The sequence below is a fragment of the Verticillium dahliae genome, genomic scaffold, assembly GCF_000150675.1.
Source record: "Verticillium dahliae VdLs.17 supercont1.1 genomic scaffold, whole genome shotgun sequence".
NCBI lineage: Eukaryota > Fungi > Ascomycota > Sordariomycetes > Glomerellales > Plectosphaerellaceae > Verticillium > Verticillium dahliae.
The window spans coordinates 863927-889928 of record NW_009276921.1 but is presented as its reverse complement, the minus strand read 5'-3'; the positions used below and the strand labels follow the sequence as shown (position 1 = coordinate 889928).

Sequence of the window (26002 nt, the reverse complement as noted above, 5' to 3'; positions counted from 1 at the left end):
TTCTCAGACTTGGCGGCCTCAGCCTTGGCGGCGGCCCTGTTGCTGGCCTCCAGCGCCAGCTTCTGCAGGCGCAGGTTCTCCCTCTGGGCAATCGAAGCCACGAGACTGGAGTCGAGGCCACCGGACAGCAGAACACCATACGGGACCTCAGCCATGAGTCGTTTCCTAACAGACTTCTCGAGGGTCTCGCGCAGGAGCTTGAGGTCGAGAGGCTTCTCGGGAACGCGCTCGCCATCCCACCAGGTGGGCTCAAAGTATCTCGTCGTCTTGCCGGTCTTGGAGTCGTAAATGTGTCCGGGAGGGAAGGCCTCGATCTTGTCGCAGACGGGGTGCAGGGACTTCAGCTCAGAGGCGAAGTAAACAGTCTCGGGCTGCTCGGAGTTCCAGCCCTGGTAGAAGGTGGTGATGCCGATGGGGTCACGGGCGGCAACTGTTCGGTTCTGCTCCTTGTCGTAGAGAACAAACGAGAACATGCCGTCGAGGTGCTTCGGCGCGTCGAGACCATACTCCATATACTGTTCCAAATCAGATTAGACATGTCTGATCCCGACGCCGCGGGAGCATGGATGCGTGCGCATGACTCACCAGCGGGATAATAACCTCGCAGTCCGAGGTGGTCTTGAAGTGGTATGAGTGCTTGAGGTGCTTTCGGATGAGGCGGTGGTTGTAAATCTCGCCGTTGACAGCAAGGACAATGTTCTCGTCGGTGCTCGTCAGGGGCTGGGCGCCAGACTCTGTTGTTCACGTTTAGCCCTTGGACGGATGTATGGAGAAGAGTTGCGGCGCGCAAGCCGCCAATGTCGACTCACCGACGCCGACAATGCAGAGACGCTCATGGCATAGGACTGGTTACGATGGTCAGCAATTTTTCCAGCCGGGGCTCGGCAATAAGCTTACTCGTGTTGTTGGCGATGATGCTTCCGCCTGTCACATGGTCAGTCAAGATGCTCGAGGATTTCCACTCTTGAGTAGCCAAATCTTACTCCAATCGGGGCCACGGTGCCTGACACTGCGAGGAAAAGAGTCAATTGAACGTCGCAAGAAGGGGATAACGGAGGGTCACATACGCCTTGGCAAGCTTCAAGGCTGTGGGCTTGAATTTCTCAACGTCGGGGTGACTGGAGGTGGGAGTCAGAGTCAGCTCGATTATGGTGGTTGTGAATGGCGGGGTCCTCGATTGCCCCTCGATTCCGCAGCCGGCACATGCGCCGCCGCGCGGTGCAGCGCTGGAGCGCAAGGAAAAACTCACCGGTGGCACGCAAAGATACCGCACATGATGGCGACTGTGTGGAAAAGAAGAGCTACGGTCGAGGGTATCTCTGGTAAAGAATCAAGCAGGAGTTGGGGGATGGGGAGAAGTGTGTGTCTGGTGGCTCAGTAGGCCCAAACTTTTTTATTTCCAGGAGGCGAGGCGCGACTAAAAGGTGGGATGGGCTTGGGCGAGTGGTTATGACTCTTCCTCCTCGTTCCAATGGTCGCCGCCCCGAACCAGCCCGTTTTTCTGCGACTGTGTTCTCCATTGTGAATGCCAATGCCAGAATTACACTAGGCTCGACCTCGTCTTGCCTTGCCCACTTCACCTGACTACCTGGTCGGTGAAGGCTCTCAAACAGGCACCTTTTCTTCTTCTGCCTACTGATAACTGCCCGCGATTGCCCACGGGGCGCTAAAGTCATCCCAAACCGAGTTTAGTTGGTGAAGCTCCCCGATCTCGGCCGGCGCATTCATTGGCCACGTCGTTGAATTTCCCTCGCTACCTGCTCCGTATTACCTAAAACAGCCTATGATAAGGGACCAGCCCGCCGGTGTCACCTGTGCCGAGGGCCACCCTAGAGTTCGATTGGAGTCTGGCTACCAGGAACCCAGATGCATACGAGCATCGCTGCTTGTAGACTGGATCCCTGAGTCCAGTGCTGTGATATGAATTGTATGACTCCAACTGATAACTCTCGCAGCATTTGCCTCTGGTGCACTGTACAGGACGAGAAACCTCTGTCGGACGGTGATGATTTGATGGACGTTACTGGGGCCCGCATCCTTGGCCGGGCAGGAGTGCAGGGTTTCCAGCATGACCGCTGGCCGCGGGGTCATCAAAGGAGGTACGTTGGCTTGACCTCGTCCATGGGCATTTAAGGTCGCCCGCAACAATTTCAACGAGCACTTGACGAACGTACCCCAAGATCAAGGCAACCATGGTAGACGTGTCAGAAGCCTTCATAGCTTCCATTTCGCGAGCGCTCTTCTCGGCTCAGGTAACCTGTGTTCTCTGGGGTCACTGCCTTCTCAATGTTCACGGCGTACCCTCCATTGTCAGTGTGATTATGTCTGAATGTACATGGGATTTCCAGATCCTGGGCTTGAAATCACCAGTCAATTGACTTTGTCATTCCGAACGACAGTGCAGAGACCGCAGAGCAGACTCTAGCTCGGTCGGACGACCTGGTGCATTGTGAGAACACGGTGGTCTGCCACACAAGCTCCAAAGACAGGAGGACACCACCCCCAGCGTTCCATTTTCACATCAGGACTTCTGATGTCACGGTAGGGATTTACCTGCAATCCGACGCCCTTTGGTTCATGCCACCACTTCGAGAGTCTCTACCGTCTCCGTCGTTACTCGAGCCCCATTCGTCATACATACTTGCGTCCGATCAGCAAAGCCTTCCGCCGTGGCGACCAGGTCGGGGCTCCGGGTTCTACAAGTCGGGGGAAGACCCAATTATCGTACCAAAGTCTCATATTCTGCTCGAAGCCTCTCTACGTCTGTACGCCCGGGACGCGGGGCAACGCATTGGTGGATTTGCCCTACCAATGATTGGATGCATGGAAATGTACGAACGACGATGGATACTTGGATGCAGGACTGCTTCCAGAGCCACTGAAGAAGTTCTACAGAGAATTACGAGAGGGAAAGAAGCCGGTTCGTCAATGGATGAAGGAGTTGAAGGCGGCCCTTGGGGTACCTTTCGAGGATTCAGAGGACGACAGCGACTGAACCTCGATCTCTGGTTTCTCACTGCGGAGTTATGCCTGAATATTCGTATCCCGAGACTTTATTTTGTGGAAGCTTTCCTGCAGCCTTGAGCCAATATGATGCGGAGAAGAGTTTTTGGTCAGATACCAGTCCACGGAAGCAGTCCGCCATTTTTAAGACACGAACTCGACCAACAGTCTTCAGGCACTCTGAGGTTTGGCCTCGTTGTTGTAGTCTACCTGTATCGTACCTGGGCTTGCACTAAGCGAATCCAACCTAGAAATCCTGTTTGAAAAAGATTTGAGCAAGAGCAATAAAAACGCTGACCCGGGTCAGTGCGTCATGCTCGTCAAGGTAAGACCAAGAATATGACATCGGTTCAGACTGGCGCCTCAAGACGACAGAAACCCCTGGTTACTTCGGCTTGGCATTCTGAAGATCAGGGTGCGAGAATGACTCGACGCCCTCTTATGACATCGATAAAATAGCACGCTCACAGTTGGCGGAGAAGACGAAGCTCGTTCACAATGGAGTTGGAGGCGTGTACAGACATCTTTAACCGCTTGGCTCTTGCAGCCTGTATTGAATGACATCTCTACTCGCTGAGAGGCGACAGGTAAATGAATATTGCGTTATTATCATCACGACGCTGATTATCAGAATGTCGACCAGTCTGGCAGCAACGTCTGTATTGGCCGTTCAGGCTGCCGATCCGGCCTATAGCAGTAATCTCTGGATGCCCCAAGCAACGTAAAGCAAAGCCAACCTGATATTCCCTCCAACTCCGTTCCCTATGGCATGATGATCGTATCAACGTTCGTAGTCTTCGCCCCAGTGTCACTCCAGGTCCCTCCAGAGACGACTCCGATCAGGGAGCTGGGTTCTCCCTGACAACCCTCCGGATTCTCTTCTCGTATTCGCTCTTATCCTTCTTGAAGAGACTATACGCCTCGGCCTGGGCTGGCGATTCCGGGTTGGGAGTATTCAGCAGCTCTTGGATACCGAGTAGGATCTGCTTCACAGTGATCGCGGGCTTCCAAGCCTCCTCCTCGTTGAGAATCGATAAACAAACGGTTCCGGAGGGGTAGACGTTGGGATGGAAAAGCGGAGGAACGAACTTGCCTGTCATAGCATGTCAGTCAAAGCACGAAACACTGAAAGCACCTGCTATGTAACTGAGGGGACCTACACTTCGGCGGTTTCGTAGGGTACTCTATAGAGACGACGGTCAGCATAATCGATGGCAAACAAGTCACCCATGGGAAAACAGCGCACCATCAGGGAACGTTATGGTCAGCTTGAATAGACCCTTCTCCCACATTGTCTTCTCTTTTCCGGGGATACCGCAGTCCCACACCTTCAGATCAAGCGTTCCATTAGGTGTGCGAGCTGGCCTTGCGTAGAAGCCGAAGGGGTGGTCCTTCCGCCACGCCTTTCTGTACACGCGTCAGCAAGCTGTCAAGTGAAAAAGCTAGCCTGTAAAGACATACCTCTCCTCCTGGAGTCTGTTCTGGCAGAGCGCCATCTCGTGCTAGTTGCTGGGATTATCTCGGCAAAAGTCTGACGCGGTTCGCGATCAGGATCCCTTGACAGCCTGGTCTGGCGCAAGTGTACGTGGTCGTCGGATTCGGGAGAAATGGCGCTCAAGTGTTGCGTCAGGAGAGAAGAAGACAAATCAAGTCTTCAACGATCAGAGATCTGAAAGCTGAAGTTTTGATGGCGGGTGGTACGCTTTGCCAGTCGCAAGGCGGCAACTGTGAGAGTCAACGGTAAATGGCAGCGGCAGGCGGTGTGTTGATTTAGGTATCAAAATTCCGGCAGAAAGTGCTCTTATCGCCGAGAGCTGCCTCTGGTTTGATAAGCAGGAGTCTGTACCCAACGGATGACAACCTCAGCAACGGGATCTGCACGAGAGAACGTCTACAATGTATATTGGTGCATACTAATAGCAGCAATCAAATCATTTAAAATGACAGAGACTGTGCCTGCGCAAGATATCCGGGCGGCTCGAGCAGCCAGCAGTATTCGCCAGGTGTTTGTACATTATGATGCGAAGCCTCTCGAACACTGCCAGCACCTTACCAGTTGTCCCAGCTGTCAGGTGCTGGGAGAGCGGGGTCACTGCCCCGCCCCCACCAAGCTGGATGAGTGGCACTGAGACCTAGGTGCTGCACCAATATGGACCACATTCTCTCACCTCGGCTTGCGCTTTCATATGCTGCGGCTTCTTTCGGTTCCAGACACCGAATTCCGCAGGCCAAGTTCACCTTCAACGAACCTCACTCGCGTTCATGACAGGGCCTCATCATTAACTTGCATTCATAACTCGTTTATGCTGGCCGCTTCATTTTTCAGTCACCGGAACTTGCGCGCTCCTTTCACACCTTTCGCATACCGTCATCTAGCGCTTTTTCCACCTTCACATGCTCTCTCGTGGCAACCTGCATCAAAAATCATATTTACACTAGCTGTCACGGCAAGATGAGCGATACCGGTGCTGTCAAGGCACCTGATGTGGAAGCAAAGTCTGCTGCTGCTGCTGCAGTTGAGGACAAAAGGCCTGAGCCCCCTGTGGAGGATGTCCCTGATCCGGACGAGGATGACCTCGATGATCTGGATGGTATGCCACCAGTTTTTTCGTTCAATATGAGATCAGAGACTCACGAAATTCAGATATGCTCGAAGAATTCTCCAAAAAGCCTGCTGGACAAAGCACCTCTGGGCCGGCATCTGGGCCACCGCCCGGGACCGAGAGTGCTAGGGGCAACTCTGGCCCTGACACATCAGACAAGTCCCTAGAAGACATGTTTGGAGATGAAGAATTCGCGAAACAGCTACAGGCCGGCATGTCTGATCTCCTAGGCGAGCTAGAGAAGAACGCAAGTTTCCCGATTCTCGGCGTGGCCTGAAAGTCTTGCTAAAGTGCTCACAGCCTGAGATGCAAACTCAGTTTGATGATATGTTCAAGTCGATGGCGGCCGCGACCGCCCAGGATGCCACAGGTGAAGGAGCGCGACCTGGCTCTTCGTCTGGACCTGCGCAACCAGGTGCTTCGGCGGATGCTCAAGCTGCGGACGCCTCATTCCAGGAAACAATCCGACGAACGATGGAGCGAATGCAGGCCTCGGGTGATTCAGCGACGGCGGCGGCAGCTGACTCGTCTTCGGATGACTTTCTCGCTGAGCTAATGAAGCAGATGGGCGAAGGCGGAGGTCTCGATGGCGCCGGTGGTGAAGAGGATTTCTCCAAGATGCTAATGGGCATGATGGAGCAGCTGACGAATAAAGAAATCCTGTACGAGCCGATGAAGGAGCTTCATGACAAGTTCCCGGAATGGATGGAGAAGAATAAGGACAAGACACCGGCGGAGGATCTCAAGCGCTACCAGGAACAACAGGTGATCGTCAAGGAGATCGTGGCCAAGTTTGAGCAGCCCACGTATTCGGACTCGACTCCCGCGGATCGGGAGTACATTGTGCAGAGAATGCAGAAGGTTAGTGGTGCCTATGATGAGCGTAGTTCTTCGTCACTGACAAACCTATAGATGCAAGACGCAGGTTCGCCGCCGTCAGATCTGGTAGGGGATATGGCGTCAGCCCAGGAGGCTTTCGGAGCACCGGACGAAAGCTGCAACCCCCAATAGAAGGGCAATTACACTTCGACATTGACATATGTACCCGATGACGAAAACAAGGATGTACGACCAGAGTGCCTTGAAGTACGTTTTCGCATCATTTCCTGAACTCCATGCCAGACAGCTCCGGTTTCCTCCCCCAAACGCTGAATAAATGGTATCCCGTTACGCCCAACCCAAAGACCATGACCAATTCCACGAGAATTTCGTGTGTATCACGACATATCCATCTGCTCTGAAAAGTCCTCTTGTGATACCAGGCCCAAGAAGATTGCATCGTAGTCTTCATCATCGGACATGCTGTGAGCGTCTGTGCTGGAGTTCGAGGCAGCCTGCTGATCCATGGCAGGTTCGTGGTACGCCATGACAAGCGCATCCAATTCGCTCTGTTCTTGCATAGCCATTTCGTCGACCATCATATCATCGATGTTTTCGGGTGGCTGCTGGATTTCTGACGATGCCTCCTCTTGCATCAGCAGTTCAGCCGCGTGTTCGATGTCCGCTTCAGAGAACACGGCATCACTCTCGAGTCGCTTTGCGAGAACGAGCTCCCGCATCTGCTTATCCCAGCTTGATTTGAGAAGCTGCGCGCCATCAATCAGCCTCTATTCATCCAAGGCACCCAGGGCAAGGCCGAGGTCGCAGGTTGACCGCAACGGGGTTGAACTCACGATTCCTTCCATGTCCCTTCGCTCGTAATTACGCTCATCAGCACGCTGGCGTACGTTCTGCAAGAACAGCTTTCGCCTGCTCTCTTGAGCTTCTTCACGACGACGGACTGCTGGATTCGGCTTGGTTTGTCGCGACGCGTATTTGAACTTGGAGGATGATGCTTGAATTGGCGACGACTGTGTTTGACGGTTCGAAAAGTCCAGAGTGGTGCGTCTTGTCGGTGACGCGGGGGAGGTCGCGCGAAGGGGAGAGGAGGAGAGAGGTGAGGAAATGGAAGGTCGATGGCTATGGGTCCACGGCATGTTGCTGGTAGCGTCAAATGCTGTTGAAAAGATCGGGGTCTGGGCGAGAGAAAACATGATATACTGAGCAGAGTGACTTTCTCGGATACTCAAGTGAAGCGGTGCAGAATGCAGAAGCCAGAGAACAAGGTGTCAAGGTCGTTGTTGTGGAAGATCAAGTAGTCGCCATACCCGGGGTAGATAACCACTTTAGAAACGCCACCCTGAGTCGCGGTCCGACGCGGCGCGTCAAGACGTGGGGCACCCAAGACATGCCGAGATGCACATACCGAAGTACTTCCACAATGCGGATACATGCATATCACCATTCCAACAGCAACATGAGCGGAACCTCTATCTTGACAGCAAACTGACCTGCCCTTGCGCAAGCTGTTTGTTGACCGCCGAGCGGCTAGATCACGTATTTTTAGATCTCATTGACACCCCAGGCTCCCAAGACGCTTGCCTCTTCTGTAGAGAACTTTTGACCTTCCAGTCTGTTCACCCTCTTCACCAGAAGCCCCACGCAGATAGGGCCACCGATTGTGCAGAGTGCGATGGCCCATATTTTGACCAAGAACAGTCCCGACGGTTGCCCTTCATGAGGTTGTCGCCCAAGCACACCATTGCTCTCTGCTAGTGCCGAGATCAAGAAGCCAATCTCACCCCTCGCGCCCATAGCGAAAGCCATGATGCAAGCAGGATACAATGACACAGGCATCTTGGGATCGGGGCTGGCGTTATGCGGAAGCGCGGGAACAGGCTGCGTTGCTGGAGTCATTGACTCCAAAAGCACTTCCTCAGCACGATCCTGTGGCGGGCGGGATGCCACCACTGCCTTCCCAGCCGGAGGTGTCCCCTCACAGAGAGCCACAGGGCTGAGCTTTGTGTTACTCTGTTGACTAACAAGTGATAGCCGGGACGAAAATCGCAGCAAACCCTGAAGCGGGCTCATGTATGAGATGAGTCAAAGTCCGCAGGCTAATTTACCCACAACCATGAGTAATGAGTAGACCACTCCGCGCCAGAGGATGGGTCCAGAGAACATTTTGCTAACATGGATTGAAAAGCCAATGGAAGCCTGGTAGGTGAGCGTTAATGGACAGCACCCTTGGGAAGAATTTGAGGACTTACAAAGAAGAACGGTTTTAAGATTTGATTGACAGCCTTCTCGAAGAACCTCTTATAAACAGCCATTCCTGAAGTCGAGGACGAACTTTGAGCTCCATCGGCAGAAGCACCTTCTGCATCGCTTCGTAGTTGGTTCTCACTCGCAGTAGCCCTGCCTTCGCGGACAGTAGACGGACGAGGTGCTTGGCCAGCAGCCGGGTGGAAACTTCTAAATCCCACCAGCTGATTGATGCCCCGGCGATGTAGGCAGCAAAGAGCCCGGACGTACCAGCATAAGTTCCTCCGACGAGTAATGCAAGAAGGATCGACATGTGGAGAGCAAATGCTGTCTTTAGGGAACTAGAGAGGCGGTCCAAGCGACCACCTTGGTGCCTTTCTCTTGCCAAATTGACCTGCAAGGTAGGTAAGCGGCAGAACGACATATCTGCAGATTAACGGACTTGCAATGGCAAATGCGAGTGACACATAGACGGGCCGTGTGACAGTGACTATGTCGAAAGATGGGCCCCCAAAATTTGAGATGACTTGAACCATGATTAAACCGACTACATCGTCCATCATGGCTGCGGATGTCAATACAACCCCAAGACGCGTGGAAGAGAGTCCACTTGTTCCCAAGATGGTGAACGTGGTTTCCAGACTTGTCGAACACAATGCGGCACCGGCTGCGAACGCCTGCAATGATGATGTGCCCATCATGGGCAAAAGGAAGAATGACAGCCCCATGGGGACGGCAATGCCAATGGCTGCAACTCCCACTGACAAGAATAAATTGGCTTTCAAAGATTTGAATGAGGTTGCAAGCCCTCCTGAATCGAGTCAGCGATATCCGCGAACCCTATTAACAAACTCTCCACCTTCATAGACAATCAACAAGTGCCCATTGTAGCCAAGCTGCATAGCAGCATTCTCAAGGTCTCTCTCTAGCCATTGAAATCAGGCGTGCCCCGGGCGATACCGAGAAGAACTTGACCAATGAGTCCACAGTAAACAATACGGTCCAGCGCATAATAGACTATATTAAGAAGAAGCAAGAAACTGCAAAGGATCACGATGGTCGTGATGTAGGGCTCGTGGTAGACGAGTGAAGATTCCATGTTGACAACTGGACATGATCTGAACGGTAGAAGACCGGAAACTCCATCAAATGAGAAATCTATATTCAATAGGCGTGCTGACGTGATCACGTTGGTAGTATGTATAACGAAGTTGGCGATTGAAGATGTTTGGGATTGTAGAGTAATAAAATATGATGGAACAGCGCCCATCGACATCTGCGCGTACCTAGATGGCTGGTTCATGGTGGAGGCCAAGCTGCCAAGGTTAGCTGCGGGTCAAAACGGAAGTCCCCTGAACAGGCAGAAAACGGATAGCCAACCGGAGTGGGGCCTCGGGACGGTTCTATCTGCGCTGTATCGAAGACGTTAGGACAACGATGATGAAGGTAGAGAAAAAACTGCTGATGATCGCCACTAATAACAACTCGTCACATGTGTCGACATCACCAGCTCTAGCCTCCACCACGCGCTCGTGCTCCGTGCATCTTTGCGACACAACACCCTACAGATGATAATGCTCCCAGCCGCTTCCACTCTTCTCAGTCAGAGCATTGGTGGCAACAGGACGACATCCCAATGAAAGCCTCATTCTCCGCCTTTTCACTCCCACTGCGCCGGCTCAACACGCGACCATGGACGCCAGGGTGGACTTGCGCCACCTGCCGCACCCAATTGAGCCGGCCTAAGTCGCCTTCGACTATTACCTTCCGAGCAAAGTATTCCTCGAGGGCCTGGACAAATGGGAGGCCGAATACTCGCAATGGCCGAAAGGGTGTCCTCCTTCTCGCCTCGACAGGCGGCGCTGCAACAGCCGGCGTGCTAGCCTTTACCGACGATATCAAGTACGGATACGATGCTGCTGAGCGAGCTGGACGAGTCGCGGCGGCACTTGCTGTCTGCATTAATGAGTACGATGCCTATCGCAGAGATGAGACGGGAGCTGTTGCGCTGACAGTGTCATAGTTACCGCACAACCTTGAACCAGCGAGACTCCGAATCTGACGAAGACATCCGTTCCAAACTTTTGAGCGACTGCCATACAAGATGTGCCAGAAGGACTCTCAAGGTTCTGGAGAAGAATGGAGGCATCTTCATCAAATTAGGCCAACACTTGGTACGTCGCCAAATCAGCACGTAGCAATACCCTCGTTCAACTTGCTGATTAATGGATTATAGAGCGCAATGAACTATCTTCTACCGACAGAGTGGACGACTACCTTTATCCCGCTCCAAGACAAATGCCCCGTCTCGTCGTACGAATCGATCGAAAACATGTTCCGCAAGGACACCGGCCAAGGGATCCTCGACTTCTTCAGCGAGTTTTCTCTGGAGCCAATCGGCGCTGCGTCACTGGCTCAAGTGCACACCGCAACAATCAAGGAGACTGGGCAGCACGTAGCTGTCAAGGTTCAGCACCCAGAGCTTGCCCAGTGGGCGCTTCTTGACCTGGCCTTGACCAGGTTTACTTTCTCGATGCTGAAGCGCTTCTTTCCCGAATACGATCTAGAGTGGCTCTCCTCCGAGATGGACGTATCTTTACCGAAGGAACTAGACTTTACAGAAGAGGCGGAGAACGCGAGGCGCACTCAGCAGCACTTTGCCCGTCTCCCGGAGCACCCTCTTGTGGTCCCTGATGTCCTCTGGGCTAAGCAGCGCATCCTTGTCATGGCTCGCGAATCCGGCCACCGCCTAGACGACCTGGAATATCTCGACGCCAATGGTATTGACCGTGATGAGGTCTCGGCGTGCCTGGCACGCGTCTTCAACGAAATGATTTTTGGCGCTGGCGCTCCTCTTCATTGCGATCCTCATGGTGGCAACCTCGCCATTCGCAAAAACGACGCGCGCGGTCGCCGCGTTGGCGGTCACAATTTTGACATCATCCTCTACGACCATGGGCTGTATCGCGAGATCCCTCGTGACCTGCAGCGCTCCTATGCGAAGATGTGGCTGGCCGTCATCGATGGCGACATGGACCGCATGCGCCGTTACGCGAAGGAGGTAGCCCACATCACTGACGAGCAGTTCCCGATCTTTGCGTCCGCAATCACGGGCCGCGACTTTGGCATTCTCTCCGGAAAGAACGCCAGCGATCAGGACGGCAAGGATGCGGGCGCCTCCATCTTGCAGACGCGTACCGCCGATGAGAAGAAGGAGATGGGGGATGCTCTTTCCGAGGGCCTGCTAGCCGACCTTGTCCAGCTCCTGGGTCAGGTTCCGCGCATCATCCTCCTCATTCTCAAGACGAACGATCTCACACGTGCCCTTGATGAGAACCTTCACACCCGCCAGGGTCCGATCCGGACATTCATGATCCTAGCACGTTACTGCACGCGCACCGTCTTCGAGGAGCAGGTCGAGGAGCTGAAGAAGCAGGGCTCTTTGTTTTGGCCGCCAAACACCATTCGACTTGCCGCCGCCTGGGTCGGCTTCTTGCGCGTCGAGATCAAGCTGGAAGCGTTTGAGCTCTGGCTGAGTGTCAAGAGGGCCCTGGGGTGGAAGAATGCTGAATTTGCCGGCCCTGGTCTTTGATCAGTAGCATGGTGCGGTATTTAGAAATGTATATTCCCACATAGAAGCTAGAACACATTGTAATCACAGATCCTACATGACTTTTTTTTAGAAGACGCCATATTCATGTGCAACGAGGTTGAGCAGGAAAGTAAAGAGTAGAAGAAGCATTGCGGTCAATCCATGGAATGTACGAATTGAACAGGACCAAACTAGAAATGTATTCATCATCAAATGCCCCTTGTGTGACATGACCTCATAAGCCCATCCGAGCAGCCAGGTGACCGCCATAACTCCATACAACCAAGCACCAATATAAGCCATGCCCCCATCATTTCCCCCGCAGGTTACACACTCAGAATAAGCTCCAAACTGGGCTAAGATGTTCTCTGCCGCTTAGCAGCATCGACTGCAGCCATTTCACTACCACTGTTTACTGTCGGCCCGCTCTTGTTCACTACCTCAGCCAGCGGTGGCCTGCCTGTCGCCCCTTCCTGGGGTACTGGTCTCTTGATCATAGTAGGGGCGCGATACGAGTTGCGATTGGCGAGGGGGCTAGCCGGGCCAGCGGGTGCTCCAATGCGTCTTGTTTGGCTGAGTTGCGGGTTTCCCATGCCACCTTGAGGTCCCGAGGTCGGTCTTTGCGGGGTGAAGCCAGAAGCGCTTGAGATCCCTCCACCCCCTGCAGCTCCCGCCTGACTGGCTGCCGGAGGAACATGCTGTCCATTCCGAGAAACAGGCTTGGAAGAGCTGTGGTCAATTCCAGGGGTCTTGCGGATCGAAGGGCTTTCGGCCTTTGGGTTGAATGCGTGTTGTCCTGGTGCTAGGGAAAGAGCGGCGTTTGGGTTGTTGCTGCTCAACTTGCTCTCAGGGATATCTTTGACGGCGCGAGCAGAGAAGAAGCCCACAGACTCAGGCGTCCCGGCCGCAGCGGCACTACCAGCGTTCGGTGGGGGCGTACCGTTATTAGCCCGTTGAATGTTCTGGGGAGCTGCAGGTGCTACTATGTTCGCAGGCGCTCGTGGTTGATTAGGGGGCACTGGTCTGTTCTGGTATGCTCCTTGAGGAGCCTGCCTCATATTTGACCCCTGAGTAGGGGTTTGCGGGCCTCGCATGTTGCCCACATTGCCAGCTGAGACACTCCTGCCCATGGGCCTGGAAGGGGGTTGCATGTTCTGGGCTGACTTGATTTGGGGGTTGATGGCCTGGTTCGGTACTGTTGTCGATGGATTGTTTGCAGGTGGCAGCACGATTTCGTCAGGGTGACCCTCCTCATTAATAGCGAAATCCATCTCGTCAAAGTCGGCATCCAAAAGGTCGTCGAGCGAGTCAGCCATCTCCTTCTTGATGAGGGACTCTTCTTTCTCTTTCTCCTTTTCCTTCTCCTCCTTCTTTGCAAAATCTGAATGCCGATGCAGTTTGTTTTCATCGAACTTGGTGGGACCAGGCTTTAGCTTGGTGACCTTGGCCAGATAGTCCTTGTCGTAGATGCAATTGCCGAGGACGTTGCCAAAGTTTCTCAATGCCCTCTTCAACGCATCTGTAGTTCCCTCCTTCTTTGCTTTTTCGAAAGCGGCCGCCTTTCCTTTGCAGTTCTCAATATGTCCATACCCTATATCCTCATGGAAGGTACCATCCCTCAGCGTCACACGTACGATGACCGATAGACCTAGGCTGATCTTCAAAGTTTGTGGATGCTCGTCGACGAAATCAACCTGTATGTTCTGAATCCCCGAGGACCAGCCATTGAAGCCAAAAACCTCGTTTGCAAGGGCGATGCACTTTTCGGCGGCAATGTAGTGGACCTTTTGACCCGACGGACCTGCTCGCGCAGATATGTACTCAGGTCCCAGCTGCTTCTCCAGTCGGCTCTGCAGTGTGGCAATTTGTTGAGCAGTGTATTCGGTCATTCGCTTCTGCGGCTCCTCGAAAGGGTTGACGAGGTTGCCGCTGTGTTGATCGCCTGGGCTGTGAAGAGGTCAGTGGTGCATCTTGAACGCGTCTGGGTGGAAATACGCACGCAGGCATCTTCAGTTTGGCGCGGAAATGAAGCCTCTCATAAGCAAAATAGTAATCAGACCGGCAGACGAAGCTTGGGTATCGATAAAGGAGATAAATGAGGTCGGAGTCAGGTCGCTGCCTAGCCGTACTTTGGCTATGTGGAGTGTGGGCATCTGGGTGTTGTGGCACGCGTCTGGTTCCCGAGGCGAGTTACCACACGCGTCGAGTCCCCAGTACCAAACGGGTGATCACGTGACTTGATGATGGTTCCCCACCGATAGATCGGAACCCCACCAAATAGGTACTCAATGTTGACTTGCGAGTCATGACAGTGCGTGAGTGCTGTACATGTGGCCGCCATCCTTCATTATTTCAGGTTGCATCCGCTGAGCCGAACATGTGTAAATGTCCGCTTGCCAGATGTCTGCTTTTCAGGCGCAGGCAATGCGAGGAATATATACCACAGTCTCGCTCGAGATTGGCTTCATACCTCAATTTCGGAGCGACTTGCCAATTTTCGAACCGGTCCAGCTTATGAGCCATATCGTTTCAAACTGCATTTCATGCAGGTTTACGATGTGGAATAAGCACATGTGTGCTGTTGCATGAGGACTTCTTGTCTCAAGACAAGATCTCACACTTTCATATAAGAAGGTGAAAACATTCCTCGGTATCACTTGCGGATCTGCATGGTCGTTTGAAGAATCTCTACAGCTTGAGATCTTCTCAAGGCGGAGGCATATGGCGACCGGCTTGTTATTACATACATAGAGAAAGGAATGTTGATATGCCTGATCCTAGCTGCGACTGGGGCCCAGGCCCCCGTGCTTGCCAACTCGTGAGTAGTTGAGATGGGGATATCATCCGTGCAAAAACAGTTGAACGCCGTCCCGTGAACCGACTGTGAATGCCCCTGAAAACAGAGTGTCTATGCCCTTGCCGATGCCTTGTGCGAAGAAGGAAAAACAAAAAAAAAAGCCAGGCGAAACATAAAAAACCAATTCATCAATCGTCGTGAGCTGTCGGAATGTGCTGTAGTTGGTCATGCTGCATTGTCGTCTGCCTTTACCATGGTCCTACACGGACGGGCGCCCCGTACGTGCCAGACATCAGTTGGTTCAGGATCGAGTTTGGATCCGAGGCATTGTTCGAAGGAGCGCCGCTGGAGTTGCCATTGCCCATCCACCCTACGCCGGTAGCCATGGCATTCATGGCAGTGCCCATCCGCCCGTGAGAAATCTCATTGTGCTTGGCCAGCTTCTGATCCCAACCGCCAGAGTGTAGGTTGAGGCCTCCTCCGCGCTTGGCGGCCTCGTTGATTACCAACGCCCAGGCTTTGGAGATCTCATCGTAGGCAGCGTCCTTGTGGTGTCGATATTGTTGAAGTTCCCAGTCGGGCAGCCCGTGGATGATGTCGGTGGCGAGGTCGAGGTATTCAAGAGACACGGTGGTTTGCGTCTCGATGGGGGGAAGGTATTGGGGCGTGAAGTCGAGAAGAGCCTCGATGAGGGCCGTCAAGGGAGCCTTGACTCGATAGTATGTGTATTCGGCACTGGACTCTCCGTAGGGCATGGCTTCCTTCATCTTGGCCACATATTCTTGCAGCACGCCCTGCGCGGCAGCAACCGTGGGTCGAGGAGCGCCGGCAACAACCTCCTGGCCGATATCCGGATGTCGCTCGCAGATGCGCTCAAGGACGGTTCGCAGTTGGGTAGGATCCAGAGTCTCGAGCAGTCTGGGTAGGCTGAGCTGGCGACCAACAAGTTCGTTCGACCGGACCTTCTTCGAAGGGCGAGAGAGTTGTCGGGCGGAGAATGCAGGTGAGCTGCGGGGGGACATGGACATCTCATCGCCATCCTCGTCGGCCTTCCTCTTGCGGGTGCTGGTCATGTTGTGAAAGGGGCTGCCTATTGACGAGTTAGTCGAAATGATTACAGGATGACGCTATTTGGTAGTGATTTTTAAATTGTCGTTCGCAAATGAGAAGCGTCTGCAGATGGTTTAACGGCTTACCGGAGCGAGAAGGGGAGCGGCGGGCGGAGTCGTGCTGATGAGGGAGGAGGTGAGGTTGTGGCGACAGCAAGACATTCATCGTGCAAAAGCCTGATGCGAAATCCCTTTTGTCACCACTCGATGCACACCAGGGGAAGCGTCCAAATCGAGTTGTGGTGCCAGAAGCAGCGATCGCAGTCGATCGGTCGGCGTAGGTGCTTTGTGACGGATAGGCGATTGATTGCTCGGTTGTTCTGTCGGTGACTGGCGTTCGTGAGGAGAATCGAGAGAAGACGGGTGTAGGTCAGAGGGAAGAGGTCGGTGAGGGGAATGGATGGATGGGTCGGGTGTTTTGAAAGTCGGATGGTTGGACGGTGCAGGCCTGGAAGTGCAGTACAAGGCCTTCAGTTGCCCGCCCACTTAAGCCGCCCGGGCCCGTGAGGAGTTAGCGCCGGTGTGTTGGCGGGGCCAGCGCCTGAGTCGGGGTGGAGGCCTGCATGCGAACCACCTGTAATTTTGCTGGATTGCCCCTCGGGGTCCGCTGTTGCCACAGCATGGTTTGTGGGTTCGGACGGAGATCGAGCCTTCACGAGAACCTGTCGGCATCCCTGCATTTCACAAGACGCAACTTTTTGTTTTCTTCTGATGTGTTTCTCTCTTTTCTTGCTTTCTTTTAGATTGCCGACGGCTTATTGTGAGACTGTTCGCAGAGGCACGTATCTATCCTCATGCGAAGACACCAGGTGGTAAGCTAAGGTAGTTGCCGGCTCCAGCGCTTGTACCCAACAACTCAGGCGCCCAACTCAAGCCTAGCTCCAGGCTTAAAAGCCACCACGTGAGGTGAGCTGAGCAACCAATAAATGAGTTACCAACCAAGTTATTTGCCAGGGATTGGTCACCAGGTCTACCAGTGAGCTGAAGAGCCATGCACGCAAGGCGGCGCCTTTCTTTACACAACCTTCTCGGCCAATTCAGGCATGCTTGATCCGTCGACATGCCCCTTTCCCTGACTCTCGTCTATTCCCGACTGTTGTCTTTAGTGTAATCACCCATGCAAGGACGGACGGCAAAAGAAGTATCAGATAGATTCTGAGTCGACATGTGAAGCTATTGACGCCTCCATGAACCCCGGGATGTGCCTGTGTGCTTACCCCGGTCAGCCGCTTATCGCTATCGGTCCCTTGGCTCCACAAAAAAAACCAGACCGCAAAAGAAGATCCCCTCGACTTTGCAACAACTTGATGGTCAGCCAAGCCGACTTGATCGACCAAGCCCCCCAACTGCGACTGCAACGATGGCTACCGAAAAGACGAACAAGACGCCAATGTCGGAGGACGCTTCCTCTCCTAAGAAGCGCAAGGCCGAACTCGAAGAGCTCGAGGTCGACCTTGAAGCCCCCGAGCCCCCCTCCAAGCGCGCGAAACGTGCTCAAAAGAAGGGCAAGACGCTGCCACCCAAGCAAGACAGCGACGATGAGAAGGAGGCCAAGAAAGAAGAGAAGGAGAAGCTGAAGTCCAATCGCTCCGAACATGGTGTCTGGGTCGGCAATATGCCCTTCGCCGTCACTCCGGATATGCTGCGCAAGTGGCTCATCGAGAACTCGGGCGAGGTCATCACCAACGAGTCCATCACCAGGATAAACATGCCCATGACCAAGGACGGCGGCAACAAGGTCAAGAAGAACAAAGGTTTCGCCTACGTCGACTTTGCCGATATTGGCGCCAAGGTGGCCGCCATCGCCCTGACCGAAAACGAGTTGCTCTACCGCAAGCTCCTCATCAAGGACTCGACGTCATACGACGGCAGACCGAAGAAGGACGAAGCTGAAATCGCTGCCGCCGCCAAGAAGAAGGCCGAGGATGAGATTCCCACCAGTCGCAAGATTTTCGTCGGCAATCTCAGCTTCCAGACGACCGAGGAGGACGTACGCGCCAACTTTGAGAAGTGCGGCGAAATCGACTGGGTCAAGGTCGCTACTTTCGAGGACTCGGGCAAGTGCAAGGGCTACGGCTGGGTCAAGTTCCGCGAGGCTGAGTCTGCTGGCTGGGCGGTCAAGGGCTTTTGCAGGATCAAAGAGGAGCTGGAGACGGAAGATGACTTCGTCAAGGGCAAGAAGGATAAGGACGCTGATGCGGAGGACAACTCAGACGAGGAAGAAGACACGGATGCTCAGTCGGAGAAGAAATTCAAGATGAGGAAATGGTGGGTTAACAGGATTGCCGGCCGGAACCTCAAGATTGAACTTGCCGAGGACGACCAGGTGCGGTACAAGAAGCGATTCGGCAAGGACGCACCAAGACGGCAGGTACAAGCCGATGGTACCACGGCGGATGGTGGAGAGGCTCCTAAGAGGGAGAAGAAGCCAATGCCGCCAAGGGAACTCAAGGCGCAGGACGATCTCATGGTTGCGAGGTTGACGGGCACGGCGGCGAAGCATACGGGTACCAAGATTACGTTCGATTAGATACATGATGAAGCGTTTTGATTACTGTTCAACAATGATAACCCATGTCGTCGCTTGGTTCCCAAGACTGTCTGACAGTGACTGCTGCTCCTTTCGAATAGGACTTAATGGCGGGCCATGATCCACTGCCGGCGGGTTTCCACATTCATCTCTTCAAGGAATTTCGCCTCGGCTTCTTTCACGTTGACATATCGCTCCACGAGCTCCTCTCCAATAAGCGAGACCATGTCATCATCTTTCTGCAGCGCTGCCAGAGCTTCGTCGAGAGACAGCGGCAGCATCTCCTCCACATTGAGCTCCCGCTTGTCATTGTCCGTAAGTGTGGCGGGATCAACCCCACAGTCACCCCAGATCAGTGCTTCATTATTCTTGACACCCAGGAGCCCACCAGCCAGAATGGCTGAAATGGCGAGGTAAGGGTTCGCAAGGCCGTCGATGCATTTGATCTCCCAGTGGCTTCCGCTGACCTTGCGAAGCGGAACCTCGCGGTTCTGCGTGCCCCAGGCCACCCATCTGCCGCCAGCCCATGCGCCATCAACTAGACGGTTGTAACTGGCGGGATTACTGTATGTCAAAGCACAAATGGCTCTAAGGTGTCTCAATATTCCTGCGTAGAAAGGCTGGTAAACCTCTGGTTTGTCGCCATTAGCCGACGATATGGACAAGTGCGCGTGGGCAGCGTTGCCACAGGCCATGGCGAAGGGCTTGGGATGCAGTGTCATTCTGTAGCCTGCCTTCGTAGCTGCATTCGAGATAACATTGCGCACGTGAATCAGAGTATCGACGGCTGCAAGTGGTGCCGCCCTTGGTAGCACAACCTCGAACTGCCCCGGTGCGCTTTCAGGGTGTACTTGCTCGATGAAGATGCCTTGCTCTGCAAGGGCGGCGATAGCCGGCTCGATGACCTCAGCGACAACAGGGCTGTCCATGGCGCGGCCAACGCTCCAGGCGTGGCCGTCTGTCTCCAGCGCGGAGTAGTAGGGCTGGCCGTCGAATGAGCCACGCTGAAGCAACACAAGCTCTACCTCGAAGCCGAGCTGAAAAGATAAGCCACGTCTCGATGCCAGGTCAGTGAGGTGCTGCAACAGCGTCCGCGGACAAAGAGTGACTGCCGAACCGTCCGGTTCACGAAAGTCACCGAAAGTGCTGGCATGACCTTTGCCGGGACCGCCCACGAGTGAGCTGAAGTCTGGGTAGAGTCTGTATTCTCCGACTGGCGAAGTACCTGGGGCGCTCAGGTCATTTTGGAGCAGACCCAATGACGCCTTGGTTACCCCAACGCTGAAAACACCCTCTTCACGAAGTTGCCGCAAGACATTGGGTAGAGGAATGGCACGCATTCTGGGTGTGGCTGTGAAGTCGTTCCAATACACCCGGAGAAACGTTGGTGTCGGGTTGGCAGCAAGGTACTCCTCGAGCAGGTCTAGGTCACTAGACACGGTCTGTTGGGACTGTCCCGGGGCTTCGTTCTCATCTTGCAGGGTCAGCCCGAGGCGGTACAGCTTATTAGAGTTGTTGAAGAAGACATCGCGAACGAGCTGGCAGCCTTCCTGCCAGGTAATATGTCTTTTGCGGACGAAGTCTCCGAGCACCTGAACTTCTTAGTCTCTTCGCTAGGGGTGTGGTGATGAACGGATACTCACCTTCCCAAAGACCTCTCGCACCTGCAACACGGCTAGCAAGTAAGTCTCGGGAAACCAGTGTCCGTCAGTGCTCCACAAGATCTTTGACCACGGGCAAAGCTCGAGAATCTGACGAACAGCCGTCTCCTGGCCATCTTGGCTGAGGAAGGGAAAAATTTCCCCAATGTCGGCATACACGTTTGCGTAGACAGTAGCGAGGTACCCAGCCTCTCGGGTGTACGGGTAACTGGCATGGAGCAGGACTATGGGCACGGTGGGGTACTCTCGTATAAACTCTTGAAGGTGAGACGGCGATGCGCTGGTGAGGGTGATGTCGTTGTCACCCAGACCCGTGTGGAATTGAATTGGCTTCTTCACGGGGGCTTCGCCATCCCTAATAAGGGAAGCCAACCTGTGGACGAAGAACTCGTTGAGACCTTGGTGGTCGACTCTTGTGAAAGCCTTGCCAGTTCCTTGGGTATGCGTCTTGAAAATCCCTTCGAAGGCTTGCCTCGCGGCGGCGATGTCAGGCTTGCGGGGGATGGCGAGACCGGTCCGATAGCAGATGACAGACTTGAAGCCCACGACCTCGGTGTCGAACGTGGCCCTCAAAATGGCGAGGTCAAACTCCTCTACGACCTGGTCAAAAGCGGAAGCGATGTCCTCGGAGGTCTTGCGCCCAGAGACCTGCTCGGGACAGTGGGCGTTGATGATGGAGGCTGCGATTTGCTCTATGCGCACGATACGCTTGGCCGAGCTCGGCGTGTGTTCGTCAAAGTACGTGTAGGGGTAGACGTTGTCTTCTCCATCAAGCCCATCATCGACCAGGACGGACTCGATGCCAGTGAGACATTCCGCCACCCAAGCGTCATAATCTCCGACGCGTTTCTGCTCGACTGCGTTGACAACAGCCTCCCATGTGGGCTCGCACTTGAGAATACCTGACAGTTGCTTGACAGCTCGCAGATGGGCAAGGCTGGTCAGTGAGGCGTGAATGGCATCGCCGTGGGCCTCAGTGACGATGGAAAGGAGCGGGTAGCGGCCAATTGCATCAAGGTTGAGGAGAGGATGCGCGTGATTGTCAATGATGGGCGTGGTCTGGATCGCGCGAGCCAGGAGCGCCTGGCCTGTGAGCTGAGCTGGAGCCATGTCAATTGCTTCCCGAGGCACAGAGTTCCAGGAATCAACGATGGGTTGAGGCGTCGATGGGGTGGTGGCAGATGTGCAGACAGCAGACACGGTGAGGAGGTATCTAAGTGTTGATTGGGAGTCGTTGGTGGTTGGATTGCGTGATGGACCCTCCTCACCATCGCAGTGCCAACGCTGGTGCTTGGTCACACCGCAGCTGCATGGCTGTCTGCCTTTTCATTTGGTAGAATTTCTTTTTATGCTGTTCAAGACCAGGACAGCCGTGTCACCTCCGAGAGAGGTGAGCTCTATCCAGTACAGGTCATTCATTTCGCAGCACACACAACGGACGCAAAGGAGAGGGTCAGAGTGGAAGATTAGTGGTGGGGCGATGACCACCACTGGCATAATTACCTGCGTCCTCAGGATTTGACATCGCGAGCCTTCCAAGCCGCCCGATGCCCGAGTTCTCCAGAGCTGGCTTGCTTTCCGTAATCGCATAGTCATCCCGTTCGGGTGGCCAGTCACCACAGCCATGTTGAGCAAGTAGCTCTTCTAGCAACATTTCTGACAACTGGGCTTCTGAACATCTAGCGACCGCTTCAGTAATTTGCCTGCATGAGCATGTTTGTTGCTAACAAATGCCGACACACCCCTCTGGGCTCGAACGAGCTTTGACTTTCCTCCGTTGGTTTTCATTTTGTCTTGGTCGTCGGGTAGACGTCTTCAAGTACCTCTGACCGACAACGCCGCAACCAGCGAAGCCACGATCGGAAGTATTTGCAGCACCGACCAACACTTGTGACGGCCGATGTCTTCGTGGACTCACCTATCAGGAGTCCTTGGACCTGCCGTTAGCATCAAACTCAACATCTCACTACAACACCAGCCGACAAATGACGAGCATTTGTTCTTCAGCCGCACACGTCTCCGAAAGCTCAGCCCTACCAGCTCACAATCTGACTGCTGGTATTATTCACCCCGCCACAGCCCGAGAAGATGGGACCGACTCGGAAGACCTGACGAGCCGGTTCTATTCGCTCGGGCTGAACCTTGTTGGACATCAGTGCAACTCCTAGCGAGCTCTTGAGATGTTGCACAACGCTTACTGCTTCCTGCTCAGCTGAACAGGCGGCCGTTATGTGGCTTGCTGAACAAAAGACCCCGCACCGCCTCGCCAATGCAACGCATCACTACTGGAACTAGCAGACAGCAATGGACGGCACGGGAGGCTGGTTCCCCTCTCTCGAGTACATCGAGTCGAACCAGAGTAACCGTGGCGTCCTATGGGGTTGACAGGAAATCGACAAGCCTCTTGGGCTGGGCGCAGTCATCATGAAGCTTGGCTGGCAGTGCACCGGCCGCTTCACCAGACATCTCGTCGGCGGCATGCTATTTGGAGCACGAAAGCTTGGGAGTACTGGGCATGGCCCTTGGCAGTTCGTTGACGATGTAAACTCTGTCGATGTCTGTAGCCTACCTAGGCTGTACGAGCCCCCCATCTGGTGCTGTTCAGCTCTCTGGCTGGTTCTATAAAGACGACACCATTTCGTCAAATTCACGATCACATTTCCTGTTCTAACCATACCATCTCATCTAACCACAGCATCATATTTCCTTTTCTATTTTCCTTATTTCCTATATCCGTCATACAATTTCCTTAACACAATCTTTCAAAAGATTATATCATTCTTCTCACAAAGCGCTCTTCGTAATCAAGCCCGAAAACAGTAATTGAAAATGCTCTCCTACGCCATTGTCGCTCTCACCGTCGCCGCCGGCTCCGTCCTGGGCGCTCCCCTCGAGGCCCGGTACCCGTACTCCAACTCCACCAGCCCCGGCCACTCCACCCCGACTCCGGACCCCACTCCCAGCGGTTACTTCCAGCCCTCGTCCGTCTCCACGTACGATGTGAGTAACGGCGCCATCCAGTGCGAGGTTTCCTACGGCCTCGTCGACAAGGCCACCGACAACAAGGGCCGCGACTTCACCACCCTCATGACCTTTACCTATCCCGAGGGTGTCACCGGCAAGCAGTGCCTCTTTGAGTTCTTCCTCGACGAGGGCGCCTCTCTCTACGGCAGCAAGAAGGTCGACCTCTACACCAGCCTGGCCCCCGCCCCCGACTGCACGTCTGGCTGGGCTCCCGGCAACCAACGCAATGTCAACCTCGGCCGCATGTCGGTGCAGCGCGGCGGCCTCGCCACCTGGGATGCCACGTACAGCGCCTACCTGACCAAGCGCACGCCCTGCAAGGCCCCCGGTACCGTCGAGGCCTTTGAGCTCGTCGGCGTCTACGACAACGACCACGTTTCTTGGAACATCGCTGTTGCTGGTGCCCGCATTTCCTACATTTAACTAGTATGACGACGACGGCGACGATGGTCAAGCATTCAGCAAGCCATCTGCATTTCTGTTTCTTCATGAGTATAAGCTCTTGAGTCTCCAGCCTTCCCCTTCTGAGCGATGGAGTCTATTCCCGGGTACTTGATTCCTTTCAAACAAGAGTTTGCTTTCCCATTCATACATATAAACCTGTCTGTGGTTTTCATTGTCGCGAAACGAGGTATGATCAGACAATCGTTAGTTGTATCTAGGTACCTAGGTAGGTAGGAGGATGGGTGGTGAAAGCGGCGTTGGTGTACAACTGGATTATGCGTACAGCACCGTCTGGTGTACGTTTTTTTTTCTTGGCTTTGGTGCTAGAATAGTGCCCACACAATCATTTGGCTTTTTTTTCTTCTTTTTTACAACCCGTGCAATCCAATCGTGTGAGGCGATGTGACATGTCTTGAGTGACTTGGTAAACACAGCGCTGGGGCCAAGGTGTCATCCCATCTTGACAGTGGAAGCGACTGTACATGGTACTTCATGTTCTGACTAAGGCGACCCTCCACCAAGGTGTGTCACGTGCATTCACTCGAGCAATTGAGTTCGCGGCCAATCCGACGAAATCACGCGTAACTGTGTGCCGTCGCAGCCGGCACATTCCCGTAGGCTCCTAAAATTAGGGGGGAGAGGGGGGGGCGCGCGTTCGGACCGGCGAGCGCGAAAGGACCTGAGTGTGAGGGCCCTTGCTGTTGGTACCCACGCACCTTTGAACTGAACTTTCTCTCGCAAGGAGAACTCGTAGACCACCAAAACCCTTTGTCGTCATAGGACTCGACTGTTTCGCGCTCTTCATGAGGGAGATGTAGTTGAAAAAAGCCCCCCTCCCCCCGGCTGCCAATGTCGCGTGCCATGCATGCACAGCCCATCCCAATTGCTTGAGGAGGATCTCGAGCGCCAAGTCTTGTGCCAAGACGGTTGACTCCACAGATCCCGGCGCGGCAGTACATGTATACATGTATGGTAGGCGCAGGGACGAATTCTGTCGACTCAGCTTTTGGGCTGAGCTACATGTCAACACCAACAGACGTGTGTTCGGTGCGTGAGGGTATGTTCATGTCGCGTTATCAACGCAGCGTTCTCAAAAGAGGCCAAGGATGGGTGAACATCCATTCTTATGATGGCGGCAGCGGCATTCAGATATTCAGGGGTAGCGGAGGCGAAGGGGAGGTTGGTGGAGGAGGGATGGCCGATGGTACGACGGCTGGCAGGCTACGTTCAGAGGAGGATGGCTAGAGGTATCCTCAATGCGCAGGACACTTCGCAGGTACACATGCCAGACGCAACGGCAGAGTACCTGGTGCTCCGGTACCCGTGTACATGTACCTACGTTGGCGCATGGTATTGATAGCAGCATAACAAGCTTAAAAGTCGATGCTCACAGCACGAGAAAGCCACCGACTGGGGGAGGGTAAGTTGGGCCATGATTGGCTGGAAGCCAGGTTCACTTGCTGGAACGTGGTCTCGAACGCGCCATCCAGGGCGCGGCCTGCCCCCTTTTCACCCCGTTTCCCCGAATGTACGTCGACATGCTCTCAGGTCGTTCTTCGTGCGTTCGAGAACTGCGGACGCACGAGCGGCACGACGATGGTGGGATGGGGTTGAAGGGTCAATTGATCGGACGATGAGGAAGAAACCCGACCGCCGGGCGACAGGGCAAAAAGTACAAGGGGTTCAGGGCACTGAGAGATCGCCAAGCAGCGGGACCAAGACCACTGGCAGATGCTTGGCAGGCTTCTCTTGCCAGTCAAAGGCCTTGGCGCGGCGCCCATTGGCCACCCTACGGAAAAGGCAGGGCCGACCCTCGAAAAAGCTGGGACGGGCAGGTGCAGGGCAGGCAAGGCAGGCAAGGCAAGCGCGACAGAGACAGCGTTGGCAGGCACACCCGGAACTCGGCACAGAGGCACCCACATTCCACCACCGATGGTCCCCTGTCCATGGCCGCACCATGTCGCCCATCGCGCACTTTTACAGGCTGAAGGGAGAGACGATTACGAGTCCCACGAACTGGTTTTCTCCTGCCCATGTTAAGGCTTGGGGGGAGAAGAGAGCGAGAGGGGGGGCCGAATCAGGTACATGACCAACAGGTAGTCGTCAGGTAGCCCCCGACGGTACCTGATCAGTCGTCATACGCCGCCCTACCATG

General features: G+C 54.3%; 11 protein-coding genes across 11 annotated transcripts in view; 4 read left to right on the top strand and 7 right to left on the bottom strand.

The window, feature by feature from the left end:
- The window catches only part of VDAG_00271 (asparagine synthetase), a gene marked incomplete at both ends in the record, with an annotated part of 2435 nt that extends 1160 nt beyond the window's left edge, over positions 1–1275 (bottom strand). The window contains 7 exons of the mRNA XM_009651648.1: positions 102–515; positions 586–734; positions 810–845; positions 898–924; positions 984–1009; positions 1068–1118; positions 1250–1275. Coding sequence (XP_009649943.1) covers positions 102–515; positions 586–734; positions 810–845; positions 898–924; positions 984–1009; positions 1068–1118; positions 1250–1275 — 729 coding nt within the window. The remainder of the gene's footprint in view (positions 1–101; positions 516–585; positions 735–809; positions 846–897; positions 925–983; positions 1010–1067; positions 1119–1249) is intronic.
- Positions 1276–3578: 2303 nt separating this feature from the next.
- Positions 3579–4770, bottom strand: VDAG_00270 (SUMO-conjugating enzyme ubc9). Its single transcript, XM_009651647.1, has 4 exons — positions 4465–4770; positions 4250–4410; positions 4164–4187; positions 3579–4096 (listed from the first exon to the last, which is right to left on the bottom strand). The coding sequence occupies exons 1-4, from the start codon at positions 4497–4499 to the stop codon at positions 3843–3845; spliced, it is 474 nt and encodes a 157-aa protein (XP_009649942.1). The 5' UTR covers positions 4500–4770; the 3' UTR covers positions 3579–3842.
- Positions 4771–5455: 685 nt separating this feature from the next.
- On the top strand, positions 5456–6617 carry VDAG_00269 (peroxin 19; the record flags this gene model as incomplete). Its single annotated transcript, XM_009651646.1, has 4 exons — positions 5456–5594; positions 5648–5874; positions 5907–6467; positions 6519–6617. 4 exons carry the CDS (start codon positions 5456–5458, stop codon positions 6615–6617), a joined length of 1026 nt encoding a protein of 341 aa, XP_009649941.1.
- On the bottom strand, positions 6595–7760 carry VDAG_00268 (uncharacterized protein). Its single transcript, XM_009651645.1, has 2 exons — positions 7280–7760; positions 6595–7192 (listed from the first exon to the last, which is right to left on the bottom strand). Exons 1-2 carry the CDS (start codon positions 7637–7639, stop codon positions 6824–6826), a joined length of 729 nt encoding a protein of 242 aa, XP_009649940.1. The 5' UTR covers positions 7640–7760; the 3' UTR covers positions 6595–6823.
- A 1687-nt stretch (positions 7761–9447) lies between these two features.
- VDAG_00267 (uncharacterized protein) lies at positions 9448–9972 on the bottom strand. Its single transcript, XM_009651644.1, has one exon. It carries the CDS (start codon positions 9964–9966, stop codon positions 9616–9618), a length of 351 nt encoding a protein of 116 aa, XP_009649939.1. The 5' UTR covers positions 9967–9972; the 3' UTR covers positions 9448–9615.
- Positions 9973–10326: 354 nt separating this feature from the next.
- Positions 10327–12282, top strand: VDAG_00266 (ABC1 family protein; the record flags this gene model as incomplete). Its single annotated transcript, XM_009651643.1, has 3 exons — positions 10327–10658; positions 10714–10864; positions 10927–12282. 3 exons carry the CDS (start codon positions 10327–10329, stop codon positions 12280–12282), a joined length of 1839 nt encoding a protein of 612 aa, XP_009649938.1.
- A 356-nt stretch (positions 12283–12638) lies between these two features.
- VDAG_00265 (DNA repair and recombination protein RAD52) lies at positions 12639–14289 on the bottom strand (the record flags this gene model as incomplete). Its single annotated transcript, XM_009651642.1, has 2 exons — positions 12639–14229; positions 14282–14289. 2 exons carry the CDS (start codon positions 14287–14289, stop codon positions 12639–12641), a joined length of 1599 nt encoding a protein of 532 aa, XP_009649937.1.
- A 639-nt stretch (positions 14290–14928) lies between these two features.
- VDAG_00264 (cut8) lies at positions 14929–16354 on the bottom strand (the record flags this gene model as incomplete). Its single annotated transcript, XM_009651641.1, has 2 exons — positions 14929–16169; positions 16276–16354. The coding sequence occupies 2 exons, from the start codon at positions 16352–16354 to the stop codon at positions 15328–15330; spliced, it is 921 nt and encodes a 306-aa protein (XP_009649936.1). The 3' UTR covers positions 14929–15327.
- A 1194-nt stretch (positions 16355–17548) lies between these two features.
- On the top strand, positions 17549–18749 carry VDAG_00263 (uncharacterized protein; the record flags this gene model as incomplete). The annotated part of the gene is made up of 1 exon (XM_009651640.1): positions 17549–18749. One exon carries the CDS (start codon positions 17549–17551, stop codon positions 18716–18718), a length of 1170 nt encoding a protein of 389 aa, XP_009649935.1. The 3' UTR covers positions 18719–18749.
- Positions 18750–18822: 73 nt separating this feature from the next.
- On the bottom strand, positions 18823–21489 carry VDAG_00262 (fluG; the record flags this gene model as incomplete). Its single annotated transcript, XM_009651639.1, has 2 exons — positions 18823–20310; positions 20362–21489. 2 exons carry the CDS (start codon positions 21487–21489, stop codon positions 18823–18825), a joined length of 2616 nt encoding a protein of 871 aa, XP_009649934.1.
- Positions 21490–23208: 1719 nt separating this feature from the next.
- VDAG_00261 (IDI-3 protein) lies at positions 23209–23826 on the top strand (the record flags this gene model as incomplete). Its single annotated transcript, XM_009651638.1, has 1 exon — positions 23209–23826. The coding sequence occupies one exon, from the start codon at positions 23209–23211 to the stop codon at positions 23824–23826; it is 618 nt and encodes a 205-aa protein (XP_009649933.1).
- Positions 23827–26002: the final 2176 nt, after the last annotated feature.

Bases quoted from the DNA above. Each gene is read 5' to 3' on its own strand.
- VDAG_00270 (XM_009651647.1), bottom strand. From the start codon at position 4,499: ATGGCGCTCTGCCAGAACAGACTCCAGGAGGAGAG. The intron at 4,188-4,249 runs GTGCGCTGTTTT...TCGTCTCTATAG, and splicing joins GACCATAACGTTCCCTGATG to AGTACCCTACGAAACCGCCG. The intron at 4,097-4,163 runs GTAGGTCCCCTC...ATGCTATGACAG, and splicing joins CCCTACGAAACCGCCGAAGT to GCAAGTTCGTTCCTCCGCTT.
- VDAG_00268 (XM_009651645.1), bottom strand. From the start codon at position 7,639: ATGTTTTCTCTCGCCCAGACCCCGATCTTTTCAACAGCATTTGACGCT. The intron at 7,193-7,279 runs GTGAGTTCAACC...GATGGCGCGCAG, and splicing joins GAAGGGACATGGAAGGAATC to CTTCTCAAATCAAGCTGGGA.
- VDAG_00267 (XM_009651644.1), bottom strand. From the start codon at position 9,966: ATGTCGATGGGCGCTGTTCCATCATATTTTATTACTCTACAATCCCAA.